This window comes from Pieris napi, chromosome 4 (assembly GCF_905475465.1).
Source record: "Pieris napi chromosome 4, ilPieNapi1.2, whole genome shotgun sequence".
In the NCBI taxonomy this organism is placed as follows: domain Eukaryota; kingdom Metazoa; phylum Arthropoda; class Insecta; order Lepidoptera; family Pieridae; genus Pieris; species Pieris napi.
In genome coordinates, this window is record NC_062237.1 from 2,587,520 (window position 1) to 2,612,880 (window position 25,361).

At 33.1% G+C, this 25,361-nt stretch overlaps 1 protein-coding gene across 9 annotated transcripts in view; it reads left to right on the forward strand.

Moving 5' to 3' along the window:
- Window positions 1-25,361, forward strand: part of LOC125048905 (tyrosine-protein phosphatase Lar) — a 362,055-nt gene that overhangs the window by 296,187 nt on the left and 40,507 nt on the right. For all 9 annotated transcript variants that reach the window (XM_047647857.1, XM_047647858.1, XM_047647865.1 and 6 more), the window contains one exon: window positions 19,354-19,548. In XM_047647857.1, the coding sequence (XP_047503813.1) occupies window positions 19,354-19,548 (195 nt within the window). The remainder of the gene's footprint in view (window positions 1-19,353; window positions 19,549-25,361) is intronic.

Genomic DNA, 25,361 nt, shown 5'->3' on the forward strand with positions numbered 1-25,361 from the left:
AGATTTAAAAGAAGTATGTATATACAAAAACCTAAAAACTATAACAAAAAGGAAAATCCTTCGTTATTAGGTTAGGTCAGTGCATATTCTCTTTTGAATAATTGGTTATATTTTAGATTAGCTGACCCGGCAAACGTTGTTTTGCCATGTTCTCGTATATTATTTCTAGGAAACATTTTTGTAGTTCAATAGAAATATCTATCTACTATACTAAAAAAGGCCGTTTCGGAGTAGAATGGGAACGAACATTGAGACACGAGGATTTCATATATTAGATCTAGGCAAAATACAATAATAATAAAATAAATACTTTGTTGTAACAATCAAATGCAATTAAACGATTGAATGTTTTAAGTTTCAGTAACAGAAATTGTAAAGCTTCGACGTATGTTGAGCCTACCATTTACTCTTATCGCGTATATGTTATATATAATGCAATATATGTACTAAGACTTAACATAAGAACATAAACAGCAACTTTATACGCGATAATAAGTCTTAAAACTATATAATATATAGCCTTAAATGGCACACGCCCGTAAGCTTTGTTAAGCCAGTGTCGGTGTCGTGTCAAGTTAATTATGCATTTCATACGTGTAAGTCCCATGAATATGCAGAGTGATTCCTTTGCTCGTCTTAAAAATAATCTCGCGGTAAGGCTTTATGGCTATCACACTGTTATCGTTGGCATAATAATTTTAATATAAAATCAAGTTAAGAAATTCATGGGAAACTTCACGACATTACCTAGTTACTTAATTAACTTTTGTTATAATAATTTATTTCCTTAAAACTGGTGTAGGTACAATACATAACAAGACGCCTTTAAAATGCTGTTTCGAACATAACCGACATCTTTATATACTGTGTCATTAATATTATTTATATACAAATATAATAAACGCGAATTTTTGTAAGTATGGAATAATGTTTGTTACTCTTTCACGTGAAAACTATTGAATTGATTACAATAAACTTTACAGTAATATAGCTTATACATCAGAAACTCACATAGGCTACAATTATTTATAAAGATATTGGGTGAATTTACCAAAATATCAAGTAAGTAGGAAAAAATCTACCATCTGCGAGCTATTTAACTATCTCATCTATATATGTATGATGAAAATGTTTATCTCAAATAGTCAAAGTAGTTAGAAATACTAATCCTGCGCAGACGATGTCGCGGGCACCAGCTAGTCATATATATTTTCTTCCTTTTTATGAATAAATATATATTTATTTATATATTCATGCCTGTGTCCCAAAGGGGTAGGCAGAGACCATAGATATTCACTTGCTACCGTTCGACATACCTCTCTCGCCTGATCCACGACACACATACTCGTTGGTTATGGATACTTTTCCCTTCTCTAGTACGTCCTGGATTCGACCAAGCCTACATAACCCGACTTCACCATCCACGGTTGCCTTGTATATGGTACTTGATAACTGCTGAATGAATATATACTCGTGGATATAATATGATTTCCATCGAATATTCAGTTTCAATGGCGTGTAAATTTGTCGACGCTTCGATAAATTTGTCTTAGATAATTGGATTATATTAAATTATTTAAATCTATCAACTATTACTTAAATAAGTTTTCAATTCGAATCCGTAGTTCCTGGTTTCAAGATAGCGAAATTAATCGAACGGAAGGAAGCCCTTAAAATAATTTTCCCGGTATTGTAACAATTTTCATTGATAGCTCCGCTGCTGTAGAGCGACTAACATAACTTATTATATCTTAGGTACTAGCTGACCTGGCAAACGTTGTTTTGCCATGTATATAATTTATAATAAAAAAATAGGGGTTGATCGTAGAGGGGTGAAAATTAGGGGTTGTATGTATTTTTTAAGGCTGTATCATAAAAAAAATTATCTAAAAATTAGAAAAAACAATATAGGGGTGGACTACCCTTAACATTTAGGGGGATGAAAAATAGATGTTGTCCGATTCTCAGACATGCCCAATATGCACACAAAATTTCATGAAAATCGGTCAAGCCGTTTCGGACGAGTTTAACTACAAACACCGCGACACGAGAATTTTATATATTAGATGTTAGTCGTTGATATATGATTAAATGATTTTTGTATTTTGAATTTTATAGTTGATAATTTTAGTGCATTGTTATTAATTCACTATTCTTGATTCTGTTCTTATTGCCGTGTCGCAAATAATGAGACAAAATATGTTTAAACTAATTCAGACTTGTACATTATTAATAGTAAGAAAGTATAAGTATTACATGGTATTGGATATTTGCGTAGGTCCTAATTTCTATTGTTAATAGAATTAAACTGAAGATACCTACTACTTTCCAAAGACTTTGTATTATTTACATTCTTTTTAAAATAGGATGTTATAAATAAAGCCTTTTTTATTTATTTCCATATACCTATAGCTAACTGATGGTTCAATTAACCTTATTTTTAAGGGAATCCTTGTATTTAGCGCCATCTGATATATATTTTCTGTGACGTCAGAGATTTTTACTCTGAAATTTGGCGGGAAATATCCCGCTCACAATGAGCATAACTCGATTTGCGGTAAAGACGTCAATATCTCAACTCATTGCCTTTGTACATTTCTCAGATAAATTGGATAAAGTACACTCGCGCAGAATCCATTTTTATGGATACGTTTTCTCTTGACTTCATCCATTATTGCGTAAATGAATGAATGTCACTGCCGGTGAATCATTGTCTGGAGTAATGAGGCTTTTTTGGATTTTTTAGGTATATTGTAATAAATAATACTGTGGCAGGTTTTATTTAATACAAACTGGCAATCGTAGCGTAGATGTGTTAAGCTTTTAGCTCTCTGCTAGTTATAATTTTTAGTTTGTTATGTTATATACATATTCTGCAACGCAAAATATGATGTACGCAAAACCCGCATAATATAGGAATTTCCGCGTTACAAAGTATTTTACACGCAATCCCACGCAACAAAGTATTTTCAAATCCGTGTTATACAGTACGCGCCAAATTCGCGTATAAGGTACTTGCACTCATATAATACAAATATAAATGTTGTATGTATGCTATGATTACCTATTGAAGTTATACTTCTTTTGGCGCGTTAGGGAAAAATTTTGACGATGTAAATTTTTGCGATGCACGCGCACCGTCACAAAAAACCGACACCCCGAAGTTAGCATAGTCAACATTTTAAAATTAAAAATGTCCATTTCTTCAATTATATAGAAATATTTTTTGTGATATTTAAATATACTTTATTTTACTAGATAATGCGTTAAAATAAAACTTTCAATGTATTAAATACCTTTTTTCTATTGTTAGTGTCGTTTTTTCTACAAACGTAGAATAAGGCGAAAGATAAAAAATTTAAAATGATTTTTATCTTGTCACGCCAAAGTGTAACTTCTAACACGTGTACATAAGTACACACATATGTTTTTTATTATTTTTATTGTGCATATAGTGTTTAAAAGAAGAATATTCCAGAAAATACACAGACAGATCAAACCATACCCGTCCCATACCCTATTAGATATAAGAATGTTATAATGGTAACAAGGAAAAGTAAAGATTTGCATAAAAAAACTAACGAAATATCTTAGATAAAAGGAAAATGTTGAATATACCCAAGATATAATCCCATTCAAAATGTATTTTTTGCCTCAGGATACGGTAAGATAACCTTTAAACATAAATTGTGTCCCGGATTTGATATCATTGATAACTCGTGTTTTGTTGTGCGTCATTAAATCTAAAATCGAAATCGAAGCAGGAGCATATAACGACGGTTTAAAGGAAGGGTCTTTAGATTTTGATTGGAGTGTGAACGTTACGTTATCACTTAATTAACGACTGTAGGAACGAAAAAAAATAATAACTAACCTTTAAATATAATAAATAAAATATATAAGTAAAAGGAATCCCTTTAGGCAAGGTTCTTAGGAAGATACTGACAGCGTTCCCTTTGAATAGCTAGACTGATTCTTTGTCCGAGGTAGCTGCCAGCTCTTCGGTCTCCTATGATGTCGACTAACCCTTTTGCTACTTCCTCAAAAAGCCTTATAGCGCTAGGACCCCACGGACCAAGGGTTTCGACACCGAATGGGACAAAATCATATTCGGACCCCTACATGTTTTAGCTTTTTCAGCCGCTTCAATTATATTGGTTTATATTTAAGCAGCTTTGCTTTCGTCTTAAATTTTGTACACGTAAACCTTCGCCATGAATCCCTCTAGATATTGGTGAAAATCCGTTTTTGAATTTATCGCGAACAGACGGACTAACATAGTCCAAAATGATTATTTATTGAAATTTAATATGTAGAAATTGACTCCAATTATTTTTGTAATATAATAAACAATTTCAATAATGTTTTGGATGTAATGCTGAAAATGCATCAAGTAAATTTTTTATTTATTTTATCATACCAAACCTAACTGGCTTTTTTATCCTAAATACACTCCACAGAGTTAGTTATGAAGGTCAATAGTTCATACATTAGATAAATGAAACTCATCAAATTTGCGAAAGTGCGAGGGAATGGTATATCTATTTTCACAAACGCAAGTATGACACATTCACAGTAATTATAATTCAAGTACCACAAATAACGTTCGACACCTAACAAGTACAGTGAAAATAATGATATCGACAATTATCTGTGGTTGCAACACGTTCCAGGAAATCTATTCAACTAGGCGGTGGCCTAGATGTTAATAGATATAACGAGATGTCGTTATATCCGTGAAATACGTTTTATAAAGCGGTGTACCCAGAATTTTACTCTAAAAAGCTGCTTTCTTATTAAAGCTTTGTGCATTGGCTGAAATATACAGGTGTTATATAAATCAGTGGCGCTACAACCTCAAGGTCTGGGCCTCAGATTTGTGAATCTGTTTCATGGTCATTTTTAAATCTAATAGGCAAGTCGGTGATCAGCCTGCCTGAGACACGCCGTGACTTTTTTGGGTTAAGACATGTCGGTTTACTCACGATGTTTTCCTTCACCGTTCGAGCGAATGTTAAATGCGCACTTAGAAAGAAAGTCCATTGGTGCACAGCCGGGGATCGAACCTACGACCTCAGGGATGAGAGTCGCATCCTGAAGCCACTAAGCCGACGCTGCTCTTGGACAGGAGTTATATAACTGTCTAAACAAAGTTCGAACTAATAATCTAATATCAAATATATAAAATTCTCGTGTCACAATGTTCGTTCCCATACTCCTCCGAAACTCCTCCTATTCTTATGAAATTTTTATGCATATTCAGTAAGTCTGGGAATCGGACAACATCTATTTTTCATCCCCCTTATTTTTTTAGTTTTTTACAACAGTTTTTATGATACAGCATATAAAAATACATACAACCCTTAATTTTCACCTATCTACGATCTACCCTTATTGATTATTATAGTAGATAGTTATTTTTATTGAACTAAAAAATGTTTCCTAGAAATAATAATCATGGCAAACAACGTTTGCCGGGTCAGCTAGTTTATATAGAAATATTTGGTAATACGGTAAAGAATATGCAACATTTTAAGAATATATTTTCGTGAAACGAGAACATACATCAAGTCATGCCATCATCCTAAAACTAAACACGGAACAAAGTAATAAATTGATCTTCTTCCCAAGCAGAGGTGCCTCTATGGAATGAAACTCCTTCAGAAAACTGTTCTCTTCTTTGCTTTTTTTAAAATAAATAATATGATTTCTTCGTACTTACACACACGCATCAGTATTAGCTAGACGGTTTATTAAATAATAATAAATCAATTAAACCAGAATAAGTCTCAGAGAACGGATTGATTTTGACAAAAAATAGCCAAAGAAACAATGTCTGCTACATCCGTCATTCTGCAAGCCTTCAATGGGGGACCATTGCCGGCGACCCACTGGTGAGGCTCCAGGCGTTGGACGGCAATTGGCACTTTATTCCAACTGCCCGTTTTGACCGGCCCTCACGTTAGCTCGCTGCCCCATAGCGCCGTTTCTGCATCTCTTTATTACAAATTAGTATTTATTTTTTTATAAAAGATTGCCAACGCCTGGCACACAACTTGAAACATTGGTACAAGAAAAACAAAATACCATATGTATTGTGACAAGCACATATAGGCAAACATAATAACACGAAGAGTTAAAAAAAAATAAACCTAGTTCGTTTATCAGAATGCTCAATCTGGTTATCGGTGAGTCACGGTCAAAATGCGTTCATCTGTAACGAGGGAGAGTATTAAGTATTTAGTAATAAGCAGATGTAGAAATGTAAAGACAAAATCCATACAGGAATCTATCGATAGGATGTTAAATTATATGTCTTCGGCATGAACATTTATACAGTATTATGTATTAATTAAAGTAGTATTCGCTTTACTATAATATCCTCCTCATTACGCTACCTTACAAGGGAAGCCTGGCAGAGACTTCTTCATAAAGCCACCCGTGGTCCTCTTAATTAAGTTTTCTCATAGTATTAGCATGCAAAAGTGTAAATAATATTCAGAAATAGCGTGAAGAGTTTATATTAATTTGATATTCTGTATCATATATATTTAGCTTCGTATATCGGAGGAATTATACGTGAAATCTTGTCCTACTCCAGTTAGGGTTGAGTGTCAAGTAACTCGCACCAGAAACCAAACACCCTTCTAATATATTTCACAATAAAGAAACCCGACCTGCGCTGAATTTCCATTTCATTGTTCGAATTCCCTTTCATTTGGATTAAGGAATATTTCTTTACTTGAATTCGATCCTATGACTTATTGGATTCGGTATTAATAAACGCTTTGACATCATGATATGGAAAAAGCCACTATCTGTGGCTTTTTCCATATCATTCGAAACGAATTCTAAACGAATTCTATATTAATAATTTGTACTAAAGTATTGGTAACTTATGTGAAATCTGAAATATCAATGAAGTTTTTAATTATCGTCGATGTAATGGGAATAAGTTAAAACTGTTGAAATAACATATTGATGTACGTGATTTTTGAAACGTTATTTATTTACTAAACCGCTGATTATGATTTTTTTTAAATAAACATTTTAATAGCTATTTCTATAGCAAGTTTAAAAAAATCTTTTGATGAAAATGTTCTCTAATTAAAACTACATAAATATATAAAATCTGTGCTGCACCATTGTGAAAATACGTATTCAAAAAGTTTCTCGTCCTCGCTAGTATGACCGTATTGTTCATTATTACAAAATACTAGAACTATTAAAAATGTGCAAAATCATGAATAAAAGGAAATTAATATTTGAGCTTTTGAATTCCGGTTTATTGTGTTCTGGAAATAATTAATTTTATCCGTGGATCCGTGTTTTTTATAAAATTCAGGAATCACCCATAAACACTGTAATGTTTTATTTTAAGTTGAATGTTGACTTGAAAACCTCTGGTTGAGCTTTCACAGCTTTCTTGGAAAAGAAAGACGAGCTTTATAGTATTTTCATGCATCAAAGTAATAAGATGTGGCTTAATACCTTATAAAAAAAGATTTTTTGTAACTTTTCGATTATTCCTAGAATTCGTGTATGATTTCAGACTTAACCCTAACAATAACTATTATAAAACTATCCCAAAATTTCGCGTGCAATACAGCAGGTGTAGGTACACATTATTTTGTTATTATTATTAGTTAGGTAGGTACACATTATATTTTTCTAACACCTTTTTATTCCGTGAATTGTATTGTTTATAAAACTAGTATTTTGAAAATAAATAAATTATAGTTTGTTAAATGATGGAGTTTTTATAAAAAATCCTATTTACAAGTTGTTAAAACAGTGTTTTTACGATACATATAATATTGCTTTTCATGTAAAGATACAATTTCGACTTATACGAGAAAATTAATTAACTCTCAGAATGAAAACAATTTTTGTGTGTTATTAAGGGCTTCTCAATGTCGAAGATTGCTTTGAAAATTTTAATTAACCTCTTGTAATGTAAGGAGAAAGTTATTATATTACATACTTAATATTTCTTAACGCGTGTGTGGTCCCATAATGCAACATTGGGGCGTGGGACAGCCACAAATATGTTTTCAGTTTGTGTAGGTAATTACGTAATTTATGCTTTTGAACTCGAAGCGCTTTTCTCGTGGGCTTAACTTTAGATTTTGCAGACTTGTAATTAATTAATTAACACAAAACTACTTTGCCTTGATATGATTTCTAAAACGCTACAAAAGTATGTTACTGCTGAAACCAATATTTGTAATAGAAGCAGACGTATCGGAGCCACATGACAGACCGCGTCTGTGGCTTAGTGGTGAATATGTTCATGGTACAGTTTTTGATTTAACTTGTATCCGATAAACAAATTTATTTATATATTTACCTAAATTTTTAATAGATATTCAATGTTAATCCGTATCTCAAACAAAATTATTTTTACAAGACTACTCGTAAAACATCGTTAGCCATTAGTTTATGCATAAACATGTCTGTCGATATCATAATGTTCGAAAAACGCAATTCGGTTACCGGCTAAGTAATCGTTGTATGATGGTTAATGCTAATTGATTTAAAAAATATCGGAGAAAAAGGGTCTCATCTGGGAAATAGCGGTTACTGTCACTATAATCACCACTATACTACTTATGGGGTTTATATACATAAACATGTCTATCGATATCATAATGTTGGAAAAACGCAATTCGGTGTCCGGCTAAGTAATCGTTGTGTGTGAAGGCTAATGCTCATTGATTTATAAAATATCAGAGAAAAAGTGTCTCATCTGGGAAATAGCGGTCACTCTCACTATAATCACTACGATACAGTTATGGGGTTTATGTACATAAACATGTCTGTCGATATCATAATGTCCGAAAAACGTAATTTGGTTACCGGCAAAATAATCGTTGTGTGTGTAGGCTAATGCTAAGTGATTTAAAAAACAATCTACTATAATCGCTACGACACTACTTATGGGGTTTATGTATACAAACATGTCTGTCATTATAATGTTCGAAAAACGCATTTATTAACGTCAAAAATTAATAACAGAACATTTAACAATGTTTTGAATCGTTCGTATTATCAATTATGAACTGTTATGTCATGTGTAAATAATAGAATAGCAATTACCCACGTTTGCTATAATTTAGCGACCGCAGCGCTGCACGTTGCGCCCGTATTACATTTTAAATTGCCTGTGAATTATAGGTGAATTGCTTAAACTTAAGACATTTGTGGGTCTATTTTTTGTAAAGAGTAAACTTGTAAGTTTTTTTGATTGAAGCGTTATATAGCCATAAAGCATCCTTCGCTTAATGGCTTAGGCCCCGAGATTAACACGTGGTACTAAACAAAACTGTTCTTATTTTTTTGTTTTTACTACACTAGTATTAATAACAAAAAATGCGTACACGTAACTTTAATAGTCCTTATCGCTAAAATTTTACATTCACATTCATTCTAAAAGAGATCAGTCTTTTATTTATTGATTTATAAAAAGCTTGCCAACTCTCAGCACACTGATACAAGAGAAATAAAAGACAAGATTTAATTGACAAGCACTTTAGGCAAACATAACAAACGCGAAGAGATAAAAAAAAATCAAACAAACTTTTAGAATGAATATGAAATGTATGTAAGCTTAAACTACAAATTATGTTGAAGACAATTTAGTATTTCAATTTATGCAGACTATAAGGGACTCATTACGAAATATTTTTATTATTATTAAATAAAATTCATAATAAAAATAAAATTAATTATTACATTACTTATATCATAGAACTATTCACGATGGTTTGGGCTCATATTGCTTAAATCAGTGTTCTGCAAACTTTTTGCGTTCAAGGTAGGGTACATGGAAACTAAATTTTTTGGAGGTACACCACTAATTAAAAATCAGTTTTAAGTAATAACTTTAAATGGCAGAAAAGGCATTTAATATGAAACATGAGCCTGTTTAATTGAACATGGTCTAAATTGGAATACAGTTGATAGGGCGACTCTCATCTCTTTGTCCATTGGCGTTCCCTTGAGCTCATTTAAGTGAGAAAATATATCCGCCAGAATTGCAATTTTAAATTTCAAAAATTAAATGCAAAAAAAGTAGATAAATTTCTCTTTTTTTAAGTTTTAATTATTTTATGATTACTTTTTATGTTAATGAAATTTTTCTGCAGTAAGTCTGAGAATCAGAGGGAATCTTTAAAATCCCTTGATGATAAGGTGTGTCCACTCCAAAAATATTATGGTTATTTTTTAGATTGTTTTTTGTTTTTATTTTTTTATGATACTCATACAAAAATACACACAACCCCTAATTTTCACCCCTCTATGATCAAGCTCTATTTTTTATTATTGTAGATAGTTATTTTTATTGAACTAAAAAAGTTTCCTAGAAATGATATACATGGCAAAACAAACGTTTGCCGGGTCAGGTAGTATGTTTATAAAATAACCGTATTTTACGCGGCACACCAACTAATGACCACGGTACATCTGTGCCGCGGTACACACTTTGTGGAACAAAGATGACATGGCTAAAGGAATACTTAGTTGTGATTATTTGGAATTAAATCGTAAAAATTCCATCATTTGTATTAAACTCCGCAAAACACACAAGAAAATACCACTGTAAGTTCTAATAATGTTTTAGACGTAGTAGTAAATGGCCCCAGCACATTCTTTAACTTCATTTAGGACTATGAAATTATAATAACATAATATTACGAAAATGTTATTACGCTAGCAGTAAACTAAACAACATTTCGGTATGAAGCCATTACAAGAGTGCGTCGTGTTGGCTTTAATCTAGATAAAGTTGACTAATTAATTGCAGTAGCTAGCGGTCGTTTTATTATGGTTTTTTATGAACACGCACTAAACGGTATGCGGATACAAATTTACAATAAGTACGTAAGAAAAAAAATAACTTTATCGTCTGTAAGTGTGTTATATAGTTATTTTTATTATTATTAAATATTCTAAGAAAATTCAGAGTTTTAACGCAATTTCTAGTCGTCTATTTTTATTTTTTTTAAGTTTAATTTCCATGCCTAATTTTTTTCATACTTGTCTATCTATTCTAATCTTACACCATGTGAGCATTAAGTATAGATAATATATTCATAGTTGTGTTCGTTTGTACCTCGGTCTTCATTTTATTTTAATAAAAAGGAATCTTAGTATTGCTTAGTTCGTGGTAAGATAACGGATATGAGATTCCAATCACTAGATGCGGTCATACAAATATCTGCCCGGCAGCTATTGCGATATTAAATGCAGGTTATATCGGCGTTATTTTCAAATTGAAATGGAATACGTATAGTAGGTTAACACAGTGATAGACAGAAATCATATAATCTAACATCTGATTGGACATTTTCTCCTCTTCCAATCGCTTGGTCACTGCTGACCGTTGCGGTGCTCCCGACTCCGTGGTAGCAAATTACTGCACTGCTTAAAGAAAACACTTTTTAACCGGATTAAAGTTATGTATTATTATAAATGTACAATTATTTTACATAATTTTAAATTTAACCCACGTTTCGCGTGCTTTACAGCGTGCGTGGTAATAAAAAAAAATTGTAAATGTTAATGTCACTTAATCAAGCCTATTTTAACACACATGCTTCAATTACACAAATAAACTCCCTATACGCATTCTCTCTCCCATATTAAGTCTGTAAACCTTCCAATTCGAGCAGTGTTGGCTAGTGGGTTCAGCGTGCGACTCTCATCCCCGAGGTCGTAGGTTCGATTCCCAACAACATCGTGAGTGACAAAAAGTCGACGGCGTGTGTCAGGCACAGAAGGCTAATCATCTACTTGCCTATTAGATTGAAACACGATCGAGAAACAGATACAGAAATCTAAGGCCCAGACCTAAAAAGGTTGTAGCGCCACTGGTTTTTTTTACCAAATTGGCGTTTCGATTAATAAATATTTTGTATTTTTATATAAGTGAGTTTAAACGTTTTTCTAAATAAATAAATTATGGTTAAAAGAACTCGACGCACGTTTTACCTTATAATTAAGACCTTCATTATGTACATTAAAGACGAGAAGACAAATTCACTTCCGCTCGGACATTGCACAAACAAACTCTCTCGCATACATATGGATTGTAGATAAATTATATGGATTTTCAGATCCGAATTATCAATGATTTAATGGTACTTTGAGAAATGGGGACACACTATGAGTTGGTGTAATTTTATGTCCTAACCTATAATCGGTCATCGAGGCCTGGGTATTATTGAATTTCTTCCACTTCAAAGTGATCCTTTTTGGCGGGGATTAGAGGTCCTTGTCTTAAACAAGATATATTGATCAAAGGATATTGAGATCTCGATTTCTTGTTAATATTTTGGTTGCGAGGGAAAAGGTTATATTTATGGGAAAGGGATACCATTATTATAGGGTAATAGTTATTTTTCAATAGACCATAAAATATGGGTTTTCTTATTTAAATTTTTACTTTTCACTTTCCTTGAACTTAACTCAACCACTATGTGGAACCAGCTGCCCACTGAAGTACTTCTGAATAAATTCGACTTAGGATCTATCAAGAAAGGAGCGTACGCTACGCTTTTCAAGACCTTAAGGTATTAATACAACGAATATCAAGAAATCACCTTTATAGCTTGTTATTAATTTTTTTTATAAAACTGGGCAAACGAGCAGGAGGCTCACGTGATGTTAAGTAATACCGCCGCCCATGGAAATCAATGCCAGAGGGCTTGCGCTGACGGCCTTTTAATAATTGGTACGCTTTTTTCTTGAAGGACCCTAAGTCGAATTGGAAATACTTCAGTGGGCAGCTGGTTCCACAAAGTGGTGGTGCGTGGCAAAAACTGCCTTGAAAAACGCTCAGTTGTGAAACCTACGAAAATATACTAAAACAAAAGATTAAAAATAAGAAAAGTTTAGCACTTATCATAAGTCATAGATATAACGTCCAGTTAATTATAACGAGCGGCACAATATATTACAATTTGCGGCTATTCTGAGAGCCGGCTGTAATTAATACCAAGTTTGCGTAAAATTTACAGCTCTCGTAAAGCAATTAAACGAAATTAAACCGTACCCACCTTGCAAAAAGATTTTATTTCGAACAAAAATCTAACCGAGCCGAGAGCTTCGTGCGAGTGTGAATCGAGGAGTTAAAGTTATGAATACAATAATATTCAATTTAAATTGAGTACGCTCCGACGTTTATAAAAAGTTTTAACAGTTTTATTCTCTCTTTGACAATGTGCAATGCATTTTGTTTGGGAGCTATGAAAAATTCCAATAGATGGTTTGTGGATTACAAAGCGCGACCAATTTAATCAACGGTATAAAAACGATGGCCAACGATGCAGTAAGTTCAAATTACTTTTTAAGTGCATACAATATGTTGTGAGTTGTGAATATATGTTATACTTTGTGTAAGTTTACATCAAATACGCCGGCAACGCACCCACTAAAAATGGGTGTCTATGGGCTGCGAAGACTGCCCTTTTTGGTTTGTCCCGCAAGCTCGTTTGCCCCCCTATTATGTTAAAAAAAACAAATGTTGATTGGAATTGGAGCCCAAAAATTTCTTTAATGTTTCCTGACTAATAACGCTTAGTTTTTAAAAATAATTATTTTCATCAAAAACAAAATATAAATTACGTATTTTTTTACATTTTTGCCTGTTCATCATTAACGATCATGAACGTGTAGAACGATGAAAATCTGGCAAGAAACTCTGTCACTCTTTTAGATAATAACAAAACTTTATCATTATTTAAAAGAATGTTACGACGAGGTTGTAAACCTTCAAAAAACTACTTTCTTGTTGAAAAAGAGAGTATACTCCTCCCTGATTTATGACAAAAATATAACCATGTGACAAAATTGATTCCCCGTATTTGTTAATTTTTCAATAAATATAAAAGACAAACGTTCAACTACTATCAGTTGGGTTAAATCACAACGAAATGTTAATTAGGCTAAAACTTCGTTAGTAAGTGTAGTTTTAAATTTAAAGGACTTTAAATATTTCCGGGACATCCAATACATTTACTTTATTTCTCGATTCTTTCGAGTTAATCTCAACATCAGCCGATCAATGACTTTATATTACGGCTCGTATGTGCGCAACGTAACACAATTTGTCGCGTTCAAAATGTGATTACGTATATTGTTTTTTCTAAAGGCTGTCGAGGGAGGCTTCAGGGGTAATATTGTGGTATAAAATATTAACTTTTGTTGCTTTATATTGTTTATATAGACAATTAATATGCATTAAGCGTTCCTTTAGTATTATATGTTGCGTTTTTAATAGTATTATATTTTTTTTATAAGTATTTATAGACTTTATAGGCTCAAGTACGATCTCAAATAGAATACTGCTCACATTTCTAGGCTAGTGCTCCCTAGTACCTTCTTCTTTTTGACCAAATTCAGTGAAGGTCATGTCGAATTGTCGATCTCCAATGTATTTCTGCTCTTGGCTTGATTCTCTCTTCACGCAAAAGACATTGCGTCTCTATGTGGAGAGTGTTCTTAAGAGGTTTTGTGTTGATCCCTCCTGCCTCGTTAACTTCAGATTTCATCCGCATCACCTTGATAGCTGGAAGTCTTCCCCGGCCTGCTTCTCAAGGCATTTTCTTTTGCGAAGTAGGAGAAATAATCCTACAACCTAGAGATAGTCAGTCTCGTCTTGAGTGCTGTTCATCAGGCTTCATTCAGAAAAAAAATGGTTTTGAAACCAGATTGAAGATTGATCGACGTTCTAGAATATGGCATTGAAAGACATCCGGAGTTCCACCGCATGAATTGGGAATCACTTAACTACACTAACTTTTTTTTCTGTAATAGGAGGCAAACGGGCAGGAGGCTCATCTGATGTGATACTGCCGCCCATGGACACTCACATTGTTAGAAGTCTCGCAAGTGCATTGCCGGCCGTCCAGCGCTATACTCCGTGTTAATTCGGTCATAGCAGGCAACTGAACATGATCATGATTTAGTTAGAGTCCTTCAAGCGTAACAATTATTAAAAGGCTTCTGTCTATGTGTCTATAGGCGACGGTATCACTTTATATCAGCTGCCACCAGCTACCATATAACATATAAAAAAATATTCTCCAGCAACGATATTTTCGAAGTTATATTTCTTTAGGCGCGTTATGAAAAATTGATGAGAGTGAAATTTTACGATGCGCGCGCACCGTGACACAAAATTAACAGAATGAAGTTGCCCACGGAAGATGCTACGGCATTAGACATAATTTAAAAACAACATTTGAATAATAATAGAATTTATGTTACATTTAATGTAAGAGAATAATAATAAATATTTATTTATTTAATTTTTCAAATGTAAACTGAAGTTTATTGACTATAATGACTCCTTTTCCAGTCTTTGATTATTTAATTGTAATTAATTATTTGCATGCAATCAAAAACTATTTTTAATAAGGCCAAAGAAGTATAACTTCTTACGCGCGTACATAAGTACACGCACCCTTTTTTTACTATAAACCAATATCGCCTTCACCTGTATTTTATACCAAGCTAACTCGATTACAGGATAAGTTTATGCCATCGTTGATACGACGTACTGGTAAACACGTATGACAATTTTTCCCTATTGAATATTTTAGTAGCCGTTCTATCATTTCAAGGCACTATTACTCAACCCTTGTGAATTTTTAAAGATATGGATCAAGTTTTGTCAAGGACTTTGTAATTTTAGGGCTAAATAGGAAATATAACGTCATAATCGATGTTTGTATTGAAATGTAAGTGGTTTATTCGTTATGAAACATTTTATTTATTTATTTACTATTTTTACAGTAATTTATACTATTATATATTAATATAAATATTAAATTAATAACATAATATTAACAAAACAAGAAAACATAAAACCTAAACCGTTTTTTTATCTAATTATTAATTATGCAATTCTTGTGAATTCAGCCGGTGTGCTGTATCCATCCTTAACTAAATATATCCGTCTCACAAGTGTGATGCGCACCCTGAATGCGCAAGACACGCGTAAATGGCGCTTCTCTGAGAAAATTGGACGCGCTCTAAGCACAGAAACAACATGTTTATTTTTAGCTATATAACCTTTTGTATATTCATATTGGAGCATCTGTAATCTAAATGGAGTACCCGAAATGACAAAAAACACCAAAATGAAATTAATTAAAAACCGTTAAGTAGTTTATTTGATTTGACAATATTAATAGATCTACAAATTAATAGACGTTTTGATAGTCTGTAGTAATAATAACTTCAGTCATTATTACAAATGTCGCAGCATTGGCGTTAGTATCAGCTGTCATTGTCATTATAATCTAATAACATCAAAGTCAAATTCAAAACCGTTAATACGAATGGTTTATTAAATTTGTCAATGTTGCTAGGTCTATACATTAACGACTATTCAATGGTCGATAAACATATTGACAAATCAAATAAATTAATGGTTTTGAACTAATTTTATATTGATGTTAATAAATTATAATTTCAAGCGGCTGGTACAAGCGCCATTGCTTCGACATAAATATTAATATTTTATAAATGTATCGCGATTTAAGCACCGTTTTAAACATTTAAGTAGCATTAGAGACTGCGTCGTTATTCGTTCCTCAAAAGGTCTTAAGCGACATTTCTCTAATACCCTTATTAACTCAAAATACAGGCTAAATTTACAAAACAAGTACCAAAGTCATTAATACGTCTTCCACCTCAAACAGTGATAAGCCGTTAAGACCACACGTGTTCTTATTACGAAACAGAAACGATTACTGTGCGGTTCGAGTTATATTAGCGAAGCCCACGAAACCCGATAATGGCCTACATACGTTATTACCCAATTAAATTATCCTGTGTCGTATTTTGTGCCTTATTGGTTAAGGGTTAAGGTTTGATTTCGAGGCGTATGGAGCTTTAAAGTTTCTATGTCTTATAGTTCAAATGACTACTACGTTTGGGACTCAAAAACTGGACGGTTTGTGTCAGGCACTGGAGGCTGATCACCTACTTGCCTGTTAGATTGACAAATGATCATGAAACATTCTGAAATCTGAGGCCCGGATCTAAAAGAAGGTTGTAGCGGCATTGGTTTATTATTATTTTGCTAATTAAAGTGCGTTCATTCCTATATATTTATACTTTGTTGCATACCAAATATGTGTATATTCAGATAACATAAATTAAGGAGGCAACGGGCGGCCTTATTTCTAACAAGCGATATATTCCAGGCGAACCTACCCAACCCCCTTTTAAGGTCTAAGGCAAGCCGGTTTCCTCGCGATATTTTCCTTCGCCTTACAAGCGAGTGTTAAATTCGCACATAGAAAGTCCATTGGTTCATAGCCGGGGATCGAACTTACGACCCCAGGAATGAGAGTCGCACACTGAAACCACTATGAATTTTCAATACTTGGCAATAAAAGGAAGATGAAATACAAGAAATTATGGATTCTGAATTATGATTTCCAGAACTGGCAGTAAATGTGAATTTAGATGACATTCATTTGTTTCCTACATGAGAAAATTGCATTTTGGTTTCATTTATCAAGATGCCCATAACCAGACTGAAAGCAATTCTCAACCTCATTGAAATCACTTTATCTTAGACTGCGTTTTCCGCCTTCAATATTTACTCAATTAATTGAGACCCAAGAAAATTTAATCCGCTACGAAAAGTTCTTAGCAATTTTGGCCAAATTCTCAACGTAATATATATCTTAAAGAGGAAATAATGTCAGTCTTGTTGCTTAATCAAATCTCGTTTGGTTCGACTGTGAGGGGAATTTCATTCGGGGAATTAACATTTCACTATATTTCACTGGAGTTTTAAGATTTCCACGTGATTCTCGCGTTTGCGGGATTTAGACGGTGACATGCGTTATTAAAGTTTAAGACGAATCTGAGGAAATTAAATGTATTTTTGTGACTTTTTAGGTGTGTTAAATTTCAATTTTTAAAATATACTATATCAAATCAAGGGGGAAGCAGTCTATCGGTGGCCGAATGCGTAATTTATAACTTATCTTATAGGTACACATATATTATAAAAGAAAAACCTTAGACAATATACAAAGCCAAAACAGATTTCATTATTAAACAAAATATACGAAACAGACAACATAAGTCAATTTAAAAAAGAAACCTTAAATTAAACATAAAACAAACTACAACAACAATTATTTTAAAGAAAAACTTAATTATTACTACTGCTAAATGAAGTCAAATATTAATATATATTATCTTTAGCAAGGTGGAAAATGTCTACGTCTTCATAAATTGCATGTTGAGAGGGCTGATTACCAGCTGTAAAAAATAGATTGAAAAATATGTGGAAATGAGTCTAAATTATAGGACTATTTAGAATTCCTTATTCCCTTCCCTATTCTTAAAAGGCTGGCAACGCACTTGCGAGCCTTCTGGCAATGTGAGCGTCTATGGGCGGCGTTATCACTCAACATCAGAGGAGCCTTCTGCCCGTTTGCCCGCTGTTATATAAAAAAAAACTTAATTTTTAGCAACACACTTTTTACTATTTTTGTTCTAAAAATTAGAACACTAAACAGGCATTGGCTAACTTCGAGTATTAGGCCTACAACGCACTAGCGGCTGGCCGCAATGCGGTGTGCCGCTGCGGCGGGCCGCGGTATATACGGTCCGCCGTAGCGGCCTGCCGTATTCCGGCTAACCGTCCCTATTGCGGTCCTATTGCGGTCTGCCGCAATCGTCACTCGTCAGTGCTTCTTGAAATATTACAAATTCAAATTTAATGACGTGGAATAAGTGATACATGTATCTTATGTTCTTAGGTCGTAGGTCGTTATATCGTCGTAGGTCTTAGACCTACAACGCACTAGCGGCTGGCCGCACATCGATTATTACATGAAACCGCACGATAACAACGCACTGACTTGCGGTCAACCGTCAACCGCTCCGGTTGATCTGGAGCTGCGGCGAGCCGCACCGGTTGAATGATGCGGCGCGCCGCGTCCCCTCCACGCACTCGGCGCGGTTAGCCGTCCTACCTACGTCATCACATATAATTATTTAACAAATGTAAACAAAATATTGTAAACCTATTTTAAAAGAGTAAAAATAAAAAAATAAAATATGTTTATTATGGAACATAAGATACATGTATCACTTATTCCACGTCATTAAATTTGAATTTGTAATATTTCAAGAAGCACTGACGAGTGACGATTGCGGCAGACCGCAATAGGACCGCAATAGGGACGGTTAGCCGGAATACGGCATGCCGCTACGGCGGACCGTATATACCGCGGCCTGCCGCAGCGGCACACCGCATTGCGGACAGCCGCTAGTGCGTTGTAGGCCTTAGACTAATCTTATTTCTTTTCACAGCTGAGAAAACACCCCCCGGATTCCCGTCGATATCGCCCCCATCAACGACCCTGGTGGTTGAAGTTGGTCACATCGCAACACTGCCCTGTCAGGCGACAGGAACCCCGCCCCCGAAAGTGCGGTGGCTCTTCAACTCGCTACCACTGGACGTCGCTTCGAATCCCAGATACGGCATCTTAAATGATAACATGCATGGTAAGTAATAGTAAACAAACAAGTATATTATCTTAAATGTTAAAAATAGCCTAAACGCAATTACTTATTAAGAAATAAATGAAACATTTACAGAAATCTTAAACCCAGAATTGATCTTAGGCGAAGAATTCAGGGCTGGATTTCAAAAGCAGGCAGCGCATTTGTAACTTCCCCTGCAATAGACTCTGGGGGACGGTTAGCACTCTATTCAGCTAGTACCAGTGCGTACTACTGCTGCGTGTCTTTGGCTTACGAACGTTATGTGAAGTTATCCTTCTTTTGGCGCGTTAGAGAAAAAATATGAGAGTAAATTTATACGATGCGCGCACACCGTCACAAAAAACCAACACCCTGAAGTTAGCTATAGTCAACATTTTAGTTTTTTCTATTGTTAGTGTCGTTTTTTCTACAAACGTAGAATTACATTTTTGAAAAGATTCTACGCCAAAGAAGTATAACTTCTAGCGCGTGTACATAAGTACACACGCTTTTTTTTTCAATATTCAATGGCTTGCATAAGAGCTAGTTTCGAAGCTTAGCCCCGATCTTAGGGGATTCCCCGTTTTCTAAAAGTAAGAGATAAAATCCCTACTTTTTCTATTAAATATATTTTAAAGCTTTTAATGTTCCATCCTCATTCGCGGTAACAGCCAATCGTAACCAAGTTTCCGCTCAGAAAGTTTCCTTTCCGAAACGCGAGTTATCCCTGTGAACACTAGTTGAGACAGTTACGAGAAATATTATCAAATCTAAGCGAATCACGTCTGAGAGAAACGGACAAAGTTAATAAAGACATTGGGGTCCGAAGACGTCATCCCGATACTTTATTAAATCCCGCCCAACCTACGGGTCTTATTGAAAGCCATGGGAAACGACTGGCTAAATTGTATTTGCTTGATACGGATACCCGCAAAGTACTTTAGGATAAGATATACGTAGTAGATGCATATAGAGACCAAAAATCTTAGATATTTTGGGAATTGCATTGTAGTACTAAATTGCTAAAAATAGAATACTAAATTTGCTTATTAAAAATTTATATTCACCAGCCCTAGATTTTAACCAACTTCAAACCGAAGGAGGATTTCAGTTTTTGATGTGTAGTTTTTATTGCTCCTCCCCCCAGACTAAATAATTGAGGTGTAGGGTGATTCGGGTTTTCAGATTTTACGATTGTTGACATACGCACATTTAATGGTTAGTTTAAAAACAAATATGTGATAGTAGACCACAAATTGCTCACAATCCCGTCCACTGAAGCGTCGACATTCACAACAATAATATTTTAGTAAAAAAAATTAACTAAAGAATCAAAGATAAAGCATGGCACCGACTTCCAAAATTAGACTAATTTAACTTTTGTTTTATTAACATTCATACTGCGTATACAAAAATAAGTTAATTATCGTTTAATAAATTTAATTATCTTGGCAAGACCATTAAAATATTGTATTTAATAAATTTTAGTTCATTTCGGTTCTAATAAAAATTAATTTACGGGTGTAGCTTTTGAAAAACCAAATGGCGTCTATTAACGTGAATTTTATCTGTTTCCTAAGCTTCGTATCTTAGATAAATGCTGCTATTCAACACGTTATATAACATAAATATTAAGATTGTACAGACCGCTCTTTTGTAAGAAAAACATATATAACTGGTAATAAAACCCACTATGCCGTATTTTTAGTACTATAAATTAGTATTTATCCCGGTTACCACATCAGGAATCTTGGCAACCTCCCTTCGTTCGTGTATTTCACCATCGTTATAACGCCAAGTATTAATTAAAATAGTAAATCTTTCTTTACAGAATATAGACTTTTTATTCCTAATTGACGGTTTAAGATTATGAAAAATGAATTTTTATTGAAACGACACCTTCCCAAAAAGTTTAATAAGTCTTTTTATAAGCGATTTCGTCACGTCTTTTGATCAACGTTCCAGATTAATTACATTTAATTAGTAAAGCGATGAACCGTTTAAAAACCGTATTTAATTATCAAGGGAAAGTTTTGTAAGCGAAGTTCAACTTTTCATGTTTTTTTTCAGTTATAGTTAAATTAAGGTGCTGTGTTACTTGGTTTTACAAGCTATTTATCGCTGTATGGGCCAAGTGGTTAGGACTTTCGAAATGAGATCGTGCGTTCGAATCACGTCTGTGTATAATGGATTTTTCAATTTGCTTGCAAACTTTGCAAACTTAACACTTGCTCTATAGGTAACATCGTTAGCAATAGCATTTATTTCGCGAGACATTTTTATACAAAATAAAAATTATTAAAGAATCGGATGCCATCAATGGCTAAAACACTTTGGGTCCTATATAAGTATATAAAACCTAAAACAGTGTAAAGTTCTGTTACTAATAAAGAAATATATATTGTCATTATAATATTTTTATGTCAATTTTTTTAGGTAATCTGTTTTTACCCAACTAAAACATTTTTGTCCCTTGGTCTTACACGCATTTAACCCTACACACTGGTACATTTATTATACGTACTTGACATATAATGTAATATGTACCAACATTCTGTCACAAGTAATAATTAAAATAAAAAGATATTCCATCTCGCTAGTGCTTTATTTAAATTCAAAGTTCCATAGCCAAAGTTTGTGTGACGCAGTGAGATGACAAAATGTTAATTACGCCAATTTTGCGGGTCGCCTGCTCTCCATCGGATATACGATTTTCATTATGAGATGCGGTTTCATTGAATTTTAGATCGTAAATTGAATTAAGTTTCTCCACTTCTTGTTGGATTTTGTGCTGTTTTGCTTTGAGTTTTGTGTGATGATTACTTTTTGGATAGTTACTACACTATTCCTGCGTGTGCTTTATTTTTAGCTGATTTAACTTGAGAAGTAATAATGTATCAATCAGTTCGCCTGTCACTAACAGACAGTGGTGAATTCAGTAGAAAATTCTTTTTTAAGAAGTAATAATTATGAATAATACCCTGTAAATACGCTGTTACTTTCGATGACATTTTGTTGACCTTTTATTTCAATAAGTAATGATGCGTTAAATTCTCATGTCTTGTGATTCCTGGCTATGCACTAACTGAGTTTTATATCTATGTGTGCAATCAATTCTAAACCGAGCATTTTTTGTTAGATTATTTTCGGTTTTTAATCGGGAATTTTATGAAATAACAAATACTCAATGTGGTTTCTATAATTATTTCAGGTAATTGATTCATTATTAATTACTATACTTGTTTTTGTCTATATTTAGATTCTGGGTAATTAGTCTAATCTTAAAAATCGTATTAAAAAAAACTAAATTATTTCAGCAACACATTGTAGTTTCATTCATTGTATGTATGTGCACGTTTAAATTTTAAACGTCTCCTTAATAGTAGCGAAATTAATTTTAATGCACTTCAAAAGTGGAAGATTTAAATTGAGTTAAACCAAGTCGTGGACTTGGCTGACTCTTTTTAAGCTCATTAATTTTAATTTATTCCGACGGATTATTTTCTTGTCGCTTTCATATTCGGAGGTGCTGATGACTTTCAGTTCATTGTTTGTTTTGCAAATAGTTATGCTTAATATTGTAAAGTACTCCGGTGTCATCAAAGACTTCTATGGTATCTATGGATATTGGATACGCTTGCCTATAATAAGTCAATAAAAAAAATCTAATGTTTATGTTTGATTTTTTTTTTTGATTGATTTTGATTTTCTTTGGAGTAGAGACTCCTGGGCCGTGGGGTTCAAGAGCACATGTGCTAATTAAAGATTTAAGTTGGCGTCTGGTAGATAGCTCAACGAATATGTATCGCAATACAGCGAGGAAATGCTGCCAGCGTTCAATGTACACTGCCACGGGGACCAAACATTTTAAATTTGTTTAAAAAAATTTTTAATGCTTTTTTTAATTATTATTACTTTGTAGGGTAAGAAAATTGTAAATTCTGAATATTTGATTGTTATGTTTAGGTTTTAATAAACTATTATTAATTAATTATTGTCAATATATTACATCGTCTCCATCTTATGTTTGAATAAGTTTTACAATTATTAACGTAATCTTAAAGATTCTACAAGGTATTTTTTTTTCGGCATTTTATTTATAAAATTTTGACCACTAAACTAACACACATGTGTTAAGGATATTTAAATGGTTAAGCGCGCGTAACTTTTAGCTTTTATGCGTGTGTTCAAAATCCGATTGTGAAATTAGTGATGTGTGTCAGGCATTAAAGGCTGATTAAATAATCGAGGAAACAAATATAGACCAACGATAGCAGAGCCTCTGATGTTGTTTCGGGGCCTCTTGTTTTTAGTAAACTTTGCAATAATCTTAGGTATTCATTTCACCGTGTAAACTATTTAAATTTATATTTTTCTTAATTCCGGTCGTGTTCACGACGCGTATAAAGATAATATTATCATAGGCTCCGTGTAGTTTGAAATAACATTGAAATTAAAGTCTATTTAAATAGGTGAACCTGTTTTTAGAAACTGTAGAGTAAAATTATTATTTCTATAAAATGTTTCATGAATATATTAGAATATTGTTATACTCATAATACTTATAAAAAAAACAACTCTTGTCTACACAAGACCCAAAAACAACAAGTATTTAACCTAATAAAATTCACACAGAAAAACAAACAACAAAGAAAGAGGAATAATTTTTAAAACGAAAAATTTACTTGAAAATGATGAAAACTGTCACCATCGGCACTGACAAGTAGTAGCCCTCATCATCTCCAATTTAATATACTTTACCAGTTTTTATGTTTATTACAATCAAGTACAATTTTCTTGTTGAATATTATATTATTATTACTAATATAGATGGCGAGATTAAGCATTGTGATTAACGAGCTAGGTCTAGATATCCATGCTCCTCTCACACTATAAAATCGATTTTTGTTTTGTTTTTTGTAATTTCAATTTTTTCGATTAGTAATTGTTTTTCTTTAAAGTTTGTTTTGTTTAATAATTGTTTTGATTAATAGTATGATCTCTACTGTATGTCATGTTTCACTTTAAGTGCTCACATTAAAAATTGTATTTTGTGGTTGTTTTACCAATGTATCAGTGTGCCGAGCGTTAGCAAGTATTTCAACAAAAAAAAATTAGTGTAAAAATGGTAATATAAATATTTTATTATATTTTAGCTTCCTTTATACTTTTTTCTTAGAATTTATTCTGATAAATTATTACCTCGTAAAATTACTACATGATTGTATAAAGAGATAGTTAGGCTTAAAAAGTCGTTGCAATATATCAAGAGAGAGAAATACAGCCTTCGTAACATGGGCGTAATAACTTTTATATGAAATTATTATTTTATCGGCCGTTATTGCGGGCGTATGTAAATTAGAAGTGATACAGACAGGTTTTATGATCCTTTGTAAATTTAATAAGTTTGAAACACATTTTTGTATTAGAATTTGTATAATAACAAGATTTTTTAGTTAAATTTTTTCATACATTTTAACAGCAAAGGCGTAGTTGACTGTTAAGGAACTATGTTATGGTTTTTTTTTTATATTTTTATTGCATTTACTTTGAAACTTATGGTAAGGTTCAAAGGCCTGACTGACTCAAAGAAAAATATTATAAAATTTAAACCCATGTGAAGCCTCGATAATAAGTGTGAACGGCATGCACAAACATAATACATGTGTATATATATATATATATATAATATAAGTATGACTCTTGTATGTCGAACAAGTATTGATATTTAATTTCGATTGTATTTTGAGGCACGAATTACAATAACACATAACATTAAATTCCAGTAATAGTAATTAATTATATGTGAGTTTTTAAATTCGAATCATTATCTA